Genomic DNA, 12,997 nt, shown 5'->3' on the forward strand with positions numbered 1-12,997 from the left:
TTCTACAAGGCTTACTTGCTTCAGGGCACCCACCCTGCATACATTGCATCCCTTGCGCAGGTATAATGTGACACAGGGGTTTACAAAGTGACACATCTATCTAGATGCATCACTTTGAAAATATGACGCAACATGGTGCATTTTTTACGCCGCTGGTGCAACACAAAAGGTGACGCATCGGTGCCCCAAAAGTGATGCACGGGTTTATAAATAAGCTCCTTAATTTGGTGGTGGGCACCAAAATACCTTAAAAGCATTGTTTTTAAGACAGGTTGAGGCTAACAGAATTGGAAAAGTGCATTATAGAATGCATTATTAGCCGGTGTTTGACCCAGAAGCTAGAATCTGAAATGTTGCCTCTTACCTAGTCTAATTACCTAGTCTCATTCTTCTAAAATCTCTTGAGGGGATGATCTAAATCCCCTCTAATAGTTGTTAAATCTTGCTATACTAAGCCCAACCTTACTGCCAGTGCTCTTAAAAATGCCTTACTGGCCACATATCATTGAGAATAATGACACCCCATGTCAGGTATTGTACCAGAAGATTGAAGGGAACCCCACAAGTGACTTTGATTCAGCTCTGAATATGGCTCTGCTCCTACTATTCTCCCTCCCCACGAAGTCTGATTCTCCTTATGCCCCCGACCCTTACACCTAATGAAAAACACTCTTCCTGTTGATCAATGTTTCAGTTTGATTCCCCTGAAATGTATGCAAATGTATGGTATTTTCCTGATTAACCACCAGTTCTATTCCTCCGAAAACTACCAGGACCGGATCACAGAATTTCAAGCAGAATCACTTAGTATCTCTGCTTTATAAACAGTCCTCATCCGCTGAAAGAAGTCCCGTGCTGGTCACTAGCTCGCACTGGCTTAAGTTAAGCATGCCCAGGTATCCCATGGTACCTAGTCTGAAGCATCAAGACATCTCCGAGAAATGCTTTTGGTGCATGAAAAACAACTAATAAAAACACAAGTAAGAAGTAAAAACTTTGGGGAATATAACCAAGAATGGCGTTAAAATTATTGCCGCTTTACCGGCAGGAAACCGCCGCTAACGTGGCGATAATGGACTTGATAATATGCCCTTGAGAATTCCAATAGAAAGCCAGGTTCACACCAGAACCTGGGCTTCTACTGTAATTCTCAATGGCATATTATCAAGCCCATTATAACCGCTTTAATGGCAATTTCCTGCCACAAAAGCGGCGATAATTTTAACGCTGTTCTTGATAATGTGCCCAATAGCATGCACAATCTAAATTTGTGTAAAAGATACAAATGTAATTACACCAATTCCTGAGAATTAAGAAATCCTATTGTAGACACCAAAAGTCATTTGGAAAATAAAAATGGGCCTCTTCACAAACGACGTTGCATAATGTATAAAGTAGTACTACAGTAGTACCAGTCACTACTAGTACGTAATGAATGTCATAAACCTACAGGTGAGGACCTCTGCTCCTCTCTTTCCTCTGCGGAAAAGGTGGCGGAGATCTACACATATTCCTGTAGCAAATGTGGGAGGAGCCAGTAGGAGGGGCACCAAAGTGGGGTATAGGTTTAAGTTTGACTAAATGGGAGGGGTTAAGGGACATTTAGAGTGGGGGCTTAGGGGGTGACCTGCTGAAATGCCGACCTTGGTGAAATAACACTACAGCCATTGTCAAATGTCAACACAAATGTTCAAAACAAAAACACACCTTTTAATTTTAAGACACCTTGACATATTTGTTTTACATCTGTTTAACAAAACTTATGTAATTTCTGTGATTTGCAAAATGTGTTTATTTCTAGTGTTCACATCCTGCTTCTGGCCCAGCTTCGGTCCGGTTCCTAGATCGCATCCTAGGTACAGAGACCTTTCTGGGTCAAGATGGTATGTTCTTTGCTTAGTTACCTATGATGTTACCTTTGCATGTAAGTTTTAACATCGACTTCTGATACATATGTCGATGTATACTGTATTTTCCAAAGAAAAAAATATGTATTCATAAAAGTGGATAGGAGAAGGTATCCCACTTATGGTCACTAGGTGGCACTCTGTCCTATCACAATTAAATCTATGATCATTTTTAGCTGCAGTTCTTCATTGCGACGAAGAATAGCCACCGTTGACACCAAATCCATTCAAACACCATTTTACGTGACGTGTTATTTGTTTATCTCTTGATACACCTGTGCAAGGTCGCTCTCGGTCATTAATGTTTATTACACATTCAAGAGGGGTTCGGAGATTAAAGCCTTAAATTCTGGGAGACTGTGGGCACAAATCACTTACCCACTGGTGGAATTTCCAGTTTAATAGCTGCAACGGAATGCAGATTTGGCACGTGGGGTTTCGGAACCTGGGGCCTCATTTATGACTTTTTACCATAGGGAAGCGCAGCAGGCCTTCCTGCTGCGCTCCCCGATGGCAAAAGAAAAGGACAGGAATGCGCTATTTCTATAAGATACGGCGCATTCCTGTCCTTTTCCCCTCCGCCGGCGCACAATGGGCTGCCTGCGCCAGGGTGGCACCCTTGCACAATGGTGCAAGGGTGCCTGCGTTGCGGGGAAGATTATTTTTGTACAGGAAGGGAAACCTTTCTGTACAAAAATAATCACAAGAGGCTTTTCCTCTTTCTATGTGTGCAGTAGAATGCAGCACACATAGAAAAAGGAAATACGAGGAGAAATAAAGACATTTCTCCCTGTTGCGCCTCCCGTACGCCTCCCCTGGGGAGGCGTAAGCTTTTGGAACTGCTTCAGAGTTACGATTTCTCGTAACTCTGGGGCAGTGTCAAAAGGCCATGGATGTTGCTGGGAACGCCCCCAGCAACACCCATTGCACGCCCCTTTACCGCAGTACACTGCGTTAAAGGGACTGATATTTATCAGGCAGCAGTACGCCACCAAGACTGGCGTACTGCTGCCTGATAAATACCACGCAGGCTTCTGCGCCACGGAACTTCATGAAAAGTGAAGTTCCGATGGCGCAAGGGGCCTCATAAATGAGGCCCCTGGACTCACATGCCCAAGAGAAAGAAACAAGTGGTTTTTTACTTCTTTAATAAAAATAAATAAATAGCTGAATCTGAAACCGAAAAACACCGGTTGCCAGTCTGACAATGTAACTGGGCCGACCTGGAGTTTTCATTGCTATAATTCGTGTTCCAAAAACTCAACTGCACTCCGACTCATGAGAACCCAGGAGTAACTGGTGAACCAGAACTTAATAGCAAGGGTGTGAGTAGACAGAAGGGGCCTTATTTATGAAGGCCTTGCGCCGCCGGTGCGTCACTTTTAACATGGGAAAAAGTGACGCACCGGTGGCGCAAGGCCCTCATAAATAAGGCCCAAGATGTCTAGTCATTGTGTGATGGCGAGAGGGGGAGGGAGGGCTGAGAGGGAAGCATCGAAGAACACGAGGGCTGGACTCCTACCGGAATGAGGTGTAAATGCATTTTAATGACTTCAAAACATGAAACTGTATAAAGAACAGCGCGGCGCTGCTTACGTGTGAGGAGGCACATAGCTGTCATCAGCAGTCAGAGAGCTTTGACGGGATTTGCATACAGGGCGCTGCCCCAGCCCCGCCAGCACTTTAAAGCGCCGTCCAGAACCGTCTGCACCAGAGACCAGAGCTTTGCTGAGGCTGCGCCATGTCCCGGGCTCCCCTCCTCCTCCTCGCGCTCAGCGCGCTCTGCGCAGGTGCGTTATTTATTGATATTCTGTTCTCTGCTCTAAAATCCATAAATCATATCTAATATTCACTTCTGTCCTTGTCACGTGACGCTGTTAGTCCTCATTCCTCCTTTCATTCCAGGTTCTGTTGCTCAGTGGGTTCTGACTCAGCCGCCCTCGGTGTCTGTGTCTCCGGGAAGCACCGCTGCCCTCACCTGCGCCGCCGCTGGCATCGGAGGCAGGAGTGTGTACTGGTACCAGCAGAGGCCGGGCGGGGCCCCCCGACTGGTTGATTATTATGGTAACAGACCCTCAGGGATCCCCGAGAGATTCTCCGGCACTAAGGCTGGTGACAGGGCCACATTAACCATCACCGGGGCGATGGCGGAGGACGACGCGGTCTATCACTGTAAGATTGATTATAGCGGAGCTCACAGTGACCCAGAGCGACGGGGAAGTGAGACTAAAACCCGCCGTGAAGGAGCCACAGAGCGGCGCCCTCACCCTCCCTGCAGCTGCTGCTTAGGGGAAGGAAGATACAAGCTTTTATCTTATGGTTTCCAAATTTCACTCTCTAGGGTGTTCGGTCCCTAAGGGCTGTAAAAGGGATCAGTCAGTAACATACCTGGGAACACCTGTCACTGACTACCTTAAGGTGACTAGTGTTCAGTCACGGACTAAATTAGTTTCTGTCCCTTTTTTAGCACACTGGCTTTATAACCTTTGTGTCAAATACTTCGTGTGATCTACTTCATGTCACATACTTCCCGTGACATGCTTTTCGTGACATACTTCTAGTAACATACATCGTGTGTCATACACAGAGGACATATTTTGGGTGACGTACATCGTATGACACACTTCCATTTTTTTGTTTGCCACCATCAGTTCAATACATTTAGATAAATACATTCGTAAATAAGTGTCGAAACACTTCCATAATACATAGATTGTAAAAGGGAGAATAAAACACTGTTTCTACATTGCCTATCTAATAGCAAAATTACATTATTAAACTGTATTCAGGACACCAGAGACTGCAAATCGTTTGGGCTATAGCTTAACTAGCCTCACTGACAATTTACTACTTCTAGATAAGGGCTCAGATATGTTTCCCCATTTTTTTAGACCTCCATCCTTTCCTTTCGTATAGACCCTTTTTGAAATTGTAAATAGCTAAAAGCTGTGTAAGTCACTATTGAAACAAGGGCCCGAATCCAGCCAAGCAAAGAATATACACATTCTTACTACTGCCATGGCCAAAAAAAAAACCAATCTCGTTGCGCCTCTGGCATTGTTTCCTTCGTGACGTCTAAAACCATTAAAGCGCCTTGAGACTCTCACGGGTGAGTAGCGCACTTTATAAACCCCTGATTGATTGATTGATTTTAATCCTCAGAGACTGCGCCAGGAAGTTTTCTGTAGCTGTCTTCAGAGGCTCTAGGATCGGACAAGTACCAAACCTATGAACGATGTCCGCCTCGGCGCAGCGCCATCGGAGGCAGAGGACTCCTTCTGCGCCACCCCATTGAGCGATCTTGGCTGGAGTATAATATGTGAAAACTTTGTTTTGTCGTGCTGTGTTTGCAGCCAGCCGATCTCAATATGGAGTGGCCCAGTAAAGGTGAGTCAAAGAACTCGGCACCATCAACGTCTAACCTTTGCTTCCACGCCTCAGTGTTTCTCTCGATCATCAGACATCAGCCGTCTTAGCCCTCCATATATTTGGGTGATAGTACAGGCCTCTGTGTCCCTAATCGCCTCCACTATGGGCTCTTCATTGAAAGCTCTTTACCCCCCTTTTTTTTCGCAATATAGCTCCAGACCTGTAGATATTTAAAACAATCTTTCTGGTCAGCGTTAAGAGACAGCTGGACTATCTCAAAGGGCACTACTCCACTTGAATCAAGCGGATCACCAACCTATCCCACACTTAGTGCATTCCAGCGCAACATAGCACCGCCATGGAATATTTCTAGAAATGATGGATTTCCAAAAAGCGCAGTGTAAAAATCATCCTTCCTAGTTTTTTCCTAACGGCTGTCAAGACAGAGGATGCTAACCTTAAGGTTTTAAATGTAACTTTTTTGTAGTAACTAGGGGCCCGATGTAGGTCGGTCGGTAATGGCAGAAAATCGGTATTTTCGGCCGTTACCGACCGGTATTCAAGAATTGGCATGTAGGGGCACAATTTTACAGAATCGGTACATTTACCGATTCGGTAAATTTACCGATTCTGTAAAATACCGCATCGGTATTTTTACCGATTCGGTAAATCTCAGATGTAGGTGGGACTCTTCTGAGTCCCAAAGGCCCTACAAAATCGGTATTTTACCACACAATCCTATTGTGTGGTAAAATACCGAATTCAGGTGTGCATGCGCATGTGTGCATGCACACCTAGCCATGTGACAGACAGACATGCCCTTAGGGCATGTCTGTGTGCTACATGGCGCACATGCCTATTTGTGGGGTGCCAGAGGGTGTCAAAGTGACTCCCCCTGCACCCTTGTGAAATTCGGTATTTACCGATTCTGTAAATACAGAATCGGCATTTTCCATTGATTCCTATGGGCTTCAAAGCCCATAGGAATCAATGGGAAATACCAATTCTGTATTTACAGAATCGGTAAATACCGATTGTTACAGATTCGATACCTAGATATCCACCCTTTAGATTTACCGATTTTTAATTACCGAATCGGTAAAATTCGGTAATTAAAAATCGGTAAATCTAATTTACCTACATCTGGCCCTAGGTTCTTTGTATGTCAGAAGTCAGTGAGAGGCCTCTTTCCCTAATATCAATTCCTATATATCTGCATGGTCGTCACTTCTCCTCTGATCCTTGACCTTTCCTCCAAGCAGTCCCCGGATATACTGGATTACTGCGGCCCAGTAATACATTTTAAAATCTGGGACGGGTCACCCCCCCCCTCCTCCCAGAGGAGGGACATGAATCTAAGTGCCCTTCTGTTCTTTCTATGTGTCTATATGAAATCATTAATCATCTTTTCCATCCCTTTAAACCAGTGACTTTCGAACTCTAAAGGTATTGCTCTAAAGAAATACAGAATATTTGGGAGAAATTTAATTTTCATGATGTTGCACCGTCCCACAATAGAGAGATGCAATCTATTCAGCCCATCTAGATCTTTCTTCCCCATTTGAATTGCAGGGGCTAGATTTTCCTCTACAATTTTACCCAGATCAGATGTTAAAGTGACCCCTGAGAAGACTGCTGATTTCACCACCCGTGGATCTGACAGGCATGTATTACTATTAATTACAATTTGTGTTTTATCCCGACTAAGCACATAGCCTGATACCACCCCAAAGTATTTAGCCTCATTCTCAATCTCCCTCAGGGCTTCATAAGTGTTAGGTCTTATAACTGCAAGATCATCCGCATACCCCAGGATTTTGGTGTCAATGTTTTGTAGCCGGATAGGTTTATTTATCACATTGGCTTCAATTTTCCAGATCATGGGGTATATATATTATGCAAATAAAGGGGGATAGCAAGGACACCCCTGTCTAGTCCCCCGTGTGATATGGATAGGATCTGTTTGACCTCCCAAAATTCAGAGTCAGGCACAAGGAGCTCTATAAAGTGCCTGCATGGCCTCATTAAATCCCTTTCTAATCCCCACCCTCTCTAGAGTGGCCCAGAGGTATTCCCAGGAGACCCTATCAAACGCTTTCTCTGCGTCAAGCCAAACAAGTGCCATATGGACTCCAGAAACGGATGTAGCATCAAATAGAGTGATCACACTGAGTATATAATCGGCCGTTCTTCTGCCTGGAATAAAACCATGTTGCCTGGAGGATATCACCTTCCCTATAATACAGCTCAGCCAGTTGGCCAATAGCTTTGAAAAGACCTTTGCCTCGCTATTCATGAGGCTTATGGGCCTGTAAGTCCCTGTCTCATTTGGAGGTTTCCCCTTCTTTGGGAAAATAACAATGTTAGCCCACAGTCCACTTGACACAATATTTTTATTATGTGCACACCAAGTGCTTAAAAAAACCCTTATAGAACTCTAGAGGAATTTCATTGGGACCCACAGCCTTACGGGAGGGGAGTTCTTCTAACACGATTTGTATTTCTTCACGTGAGAATGGAGCGTCAAGGGATTCCGCATCTTCCTGTAAAAACCGCTCATTCTGAAGAGACTCTAAGAACTCCTTTATATGCTTCACGTCAGGATGTCCCTCTTCTCCGAATAGTTTTTCATTAAATCTATGGAATTCCTTTTGTATATCCCTGGAGCCGGACACTAATTCACCCTTATACTTCTTAACTCCTTGAGTGCTCATGACAAGGTCAACTCGTCATGGGCTTTACCTACGCTGTGCTTATGATGAGTTGACCTTGTCACAAACAATGGGAAATCATTGAGTGCAGCACCGGAGGGGAAAACCCCCTAGCAGCCAAGGTGTTAATCTCTAGAATACCCCCCAACTATCTTCTGTTTTGTCCATGTGGCTAATAAATGCCCACTTGCTCACTATATTCATAGCAGTTTTTCCTCCAGGCCATGTATTTATCTGCTGTTCTTGCTGCAGAGATTTCACCAGCGGCTGCTTTTGCTAGGGTGAGTCTTTGCAGGATTCCCTCAATACATAAGCCATTAGCTATGGCTCTGACCAGTTCCTCTTTGATGTCTGCCATTGTACTATAAATCCTGTTTAGGCACTAGGATGACTTCCTATTCCGATTCAGAGAAAAGCTCAAGGTCTCCCCTCTACCCCCGGCTTTAAGAGCATCCCATACCACTCCACACCCAGCACTTCCCCTATTAAACTGCAGAAACTCTCCCAGCCATTTATTTATATGACTAATATATTCAGGATCTTGCAGCAAACCACTCTCAAATGTCCAGGTTTGTTCTGGTGTTTCTAACCCTGTGCAAGCTACTTCTAGGACCAAGGAGCTATAGTCTGACATGGCCCTGGGGAACTTCTTGATGGTGCATGCGCAAGCAGTTGCTGTGATACAAGGAAATAAACCAAGTGCGCTACTGCTCTATGCGGGGCAGACAAATATGTACTGCCCCCTCAAGAGTCTTTAAGTATGGCCAGACATCTGTAAGCCCATTATCTTGAATAGGTTGAGTGAGGGCTTGAAATACTTTTTTTTTCTTACCAGTATAATTACTGGAGTTCCCATTCCATAGCTCACCCAAACTGTTTATATTTATGTCACTGTTTATGTCACCACAGAGTATAATTGGTATTGGCCATTTCGTGCTCTCCAAAATAAGAAATTCAAAAATGTCAGGATCATCACCCGTGGAGCCATATATTGAGCAAAGAGTAAAATTAAGCCCTGAGAATTAACAGTCCACAACTATCCATCAACAAAATCTGTTGGTTACCTGTTTTATATGCCCCCCTTCAGGGCCAAAATAGGCACCCCCTAGTTCTGGTCCCTTGTGTAGTGTATGCCACAAGCTGCTAGCCCAACTGCTCTAGTACATTTTTCCTGGTTCCTTCAGCGTGCATTTCGTACAGACACTATATCAGAATGCAACATTTGCAGATCTTCTTTACTTTTCCGTCGCTTCACTGGGTCATTCAGCCCACATATATTTACTGTTGCCTTTCACATTCTGATTGCACTGATTACCCCCTGGGTCACCTGCCCCGCTACCTGAACCCCTCCCCCACCACCCTGCATTTGCTTCCCCCAACCCACCTCACCCGCCTGTTCCGCGAGACAAGCAGAGAGAGGGTCAGAGTGATGAACCTGTGGGTAGGTCCCCCGCCACCAAACAGGTCAAAACGCCTTGTTATATCTATTTTAGAGATGTGCCATTACTTTCCCTCTTACTCCCTCTTACTCTGACAAAGAAAGCCAAGCAGACAAAGCCAGAGCTAAATTGCTAAAAAATAGTGGCTGCTCAGTCTGATCTATTTCAGTTTATCAATGTACTCTTTGGCCTGAATTTCACAGGTAAACACTCTTGTGGTGTTTGGAATATGATTTTCATACAAGCATCAGATATGCTTCAGCCCCCAGAGCCTGGCATGGTTGGATCATTTTGTCTAAGCCTCCAACATTTCTCCACCATGAGGTGACAAAAATCTGGTCTTGCGAAGAAAGACTGGGCTTCATACGATCGTTTGGAATTGGGGCGTGCCTTTGAAAACACTGCTTCATGGAGTAAACAGATTCCAAAATAAATTATGATTGCTCTTGGCTCCTTAGTTTCTCCATTGCATGACTGAGCTGGCTTCTTTAGAGTCAATGGAAAGTGATGCACCCGCTGAATTTCTAGGTCCCAATTCCAGTGTTGGAGTTCCGGAAAGGCTGCGTTCATTAAATTCAGCAAATAGGTCCAAATGTCATTGCCCTTGATTCATTCTTTGATGTTGTTGATTCCTAAAATTCTTAAATTATGTGTCCACTGTCTGTTTTTGAAGTCTTCCAACTGGATTTCTGCTATTTGTGTCCCCTGGGACTCTCTCTGAATTTGAACTCTAGCCACATCCTCTTCTAGAGTAGCAGTTTGCTCTTCCGTAGCCGGCAGCCCTGTATTCATTTCAATGCAGGCTTTAGCCATCATTCTAACTACTCCTTGTAGCTTTCCAGTTGTCAGACATTTTTTTTCTATCCATTCAGGTCTCTTCTTGGAGCTGTTTGCCATATTTCCTGTGACATACTTCGGGTGACATACATCCTGTGACATACTTCCTGTGACATACTTTGGGTGACATACTTGGAGCCACACTGGCGCTTTTCGGTTGCCTCATTGTCCTGTCAGTAACACCTTAGGCCAGTCCACATGTCCCAGTGTTTTGTCAGTGACTTCCTTTGGGTTGATTGAATATCTTGTGCAGGACAACTTCCTGCACATAAACAATGATTCCCTACAACGCAGGCACTTTAGCACAAGGATGTCTGCGTTTTCGTTAGGCAGCTATTTTTAGCACCACCACTAGGGAAAACCTAGGGGTGTGCTATATCATTGTAAATATGGTACATCCCTGTGTTTTGGAAATTTAGAGTGTGGTGCTGCAACATGTGCTGCAGCTCTGTGCTCCATCATTTCCTTGCACATATGCTCCTATGTTTAAAACCAAATTTAACCTAGTTTCATTTATATGGTGATTATAAAGTGAAGCCTAAATATCTGCCATGTCCTAGCAGAGACTCAAGATGGCAGCCACCTACACGGGACGCACAGCCTGCACCCGCACGACCAGGCTCTCTCTTCTATAATCCACTCCGGTAGCGGAGCTTCTACCTGATACCTCTTCCACCTTTGGGCTGATCCCACAGCTGATACCACTAAGGCTGCCCGCCATACGCCAATAGCGTTTCTACTGTCTCGACCTCATATTGAGTTATTTCGAGATCCCTGTGATATCTTATCTGACGCCACAGCCTTCTCCAGACCCTGATTGATAAGCCACACCGTTTCATATACTAGCGAGAGCACCGTCTCCATAGTGTTGTGATTCCACTTCACTGGCATCCCACACACCCCGGGACGGTGGCCGCTTTCCATCAATCAACATTAACCATTTTACCTTTAACTACCGAACCTCCACTCAAGCTGCACAGCACCGGAGTGATACTGAGTCCTCCAACTAATATTACAGGTTACTAACATCTGAAGCCATGCTCCCCTAATTGCTCTGTCCACCTACAAGAGCCAGGCCCCTGGACGCTCCAGAGTCATCTGATATACTTTCGTGGCACTCCCGAAGAAGGCAAGTTCCGTGCCGAAACACGCGTAGAGAACTGTAACTACAGATACCATCGGCCACAATACATCAACAGTTCTATTTTCTTCACGTTTCAATCAAACACATTTTTTTGCATACATTACATTTATTGTATAATTGTTGTCATTGTATTGTTTGTTTTCATTGTGTTGTTTTTCATAAAGAGCTCACCGCCCGTTACTTATGGTAAATATATCCTCATTGATGTATAGGCACTCTTATATATACATATGTTTCATTTTTGCATTTTTGATGTTTGAAAAAAACTTTTTTAAAAATACCAATAAAAGAAAACTTTATATGTTTTAAACAGCTGTTTGTTATTTGCACTGAGCTTGGGTTATCCCCCACATAATTTTAGATAAACCAATGTAATATTTTCGAATCTTGCTGCCTAGGAATGTTTTTTCCATTGCTAGCAGAGACTGTGTCCTGCAGTTATATACACAGATTTGTGTTTATATAACAAGATAGAGAGGTAGGTTTATCACTTGTTGGCATCGGTGGCCAAAATCACTGCACAACTTCAAAGGTCACAGGTTAGCATCCCAGGAGGTTCCAAATGCTTTCCATCCTTTCTGGACCAATACGTCAAACCATGGGGTATATTTATAAGCCCCTTTTGCCACTGGAGCATCACTTTTTCGAAGCTCCGTTGGCATTGCGCCATTATCTATACTTACAATGTGGCGCTAAGCCACTTAAAGTGGCTTAACGCCACCTTGTTAATATGCCCCTTTCGGACACAGTCTGTCGTGACACAGGAGCGTGCAATGGGTGCTGCTGTGGACGTTCCACTGCAACATCCATTGCTTTTTGATGCTGCCAAGCGTGGAGCTCGGCCAAAAACTAAGGGCAGGTAACACCTGGTCTTACAATGGTGATACGAGGTGAAATTATTAATTTCTCCTAATTGTTTGCTCTTTCTATGTGTGTTGTATTCTGAAGCAAGCATAGAAAGAGCACATTGCCATTATTGATTGTACATGTGCAGGAAGGTGTCCCCTCCTGCACACAATCACCTCTGCAGTACATAAACCCATACTTCGTGGCAGCAGGGTGCCTGCGCTGGTGCTAGGCAGCTTGTTTTGTGCCAGCGCTAGGGGAATCAGAGGGGTGTGCCGTATTGTTGTAAATTTGGCGCATCCCTGCATTTTTTAAATGTTATAGCGCTGTACTGTCAAATTTGGAGTAGCACCACGCTCCAGCGTTTTCTTGTACATATGCCCCCATGTGTTACTAGTGTAGGAAAGCCAGACAGCAAATCAGGATGGGAGAAAGTACCTGTTGCAACTTCCTAAGTGCAAGTAACCTCCTTGTAGGAAATCAAGATCTTCTTTTATGGTTACCCCCATTTTTTGCCTGGTGCTATGCTGTTTCTGACTAGTTTGACTGGGATCCTGCTAATCAGGACCCCAGTCTCTGTGCTTTCTCCCCTAAATTGGTATCTTAAGTACTTAGGTACATCCCAGATTGGACACTGGTGTACCCTTATAAGCCCCAAGTATAGAGTATTGAGGTACAGAGAGCATAGGAACACTAGGGGTCTCCCATGGGCTGACGCATGCATTATGCCACCCATGGAGATCA

General features: G+C 44.5%; 1 protein-coding gene across 1 annotated transcript in view; it reads left to right on the forward strand.

The window, feature by feature from the left end:
* Positions 1 to 3,625: 3,625 nt before the first annotated feature.
* The window catches only part of LOC147678968 (immunoglobulin lambda-1 light chain-like), a 163,392-nt gene continuing 154,020 nt past the window's right edge, over positions 3,626 to 12,997 (forward strand). The window contains exons 1-2 of the mRNA XM_086942695.1: positions 3,626 to 3,697; positions 3,813 to 4,079. Coding sequence (XP_086798821.1) covers positions 3,649 to 3,697; positions 3,813 to 4,079 — 316 coding nt within the window. The 5' untranslated portion in view covers positions 3,626 to 3,648. The remainder of the gene's footprint in view (positions 3,698 to 3,812; positions 4,080 to 12,997) is intronic.

Source organism: Lissotriton vulgaris, chromosome 11, assembly GCF_964263255.1.
Source record: "Lissotriton vulgaris chromosome 11, aLisVul1.2, whole genome shotgun sequence".
In the NCBI taxonomy this organism is placed as follows: Eukaryota; Metazoa; Chordata; class Amphibia; order Caudata; family Salamandridae; genus Lissotriton; species Lissotriton vulgaris.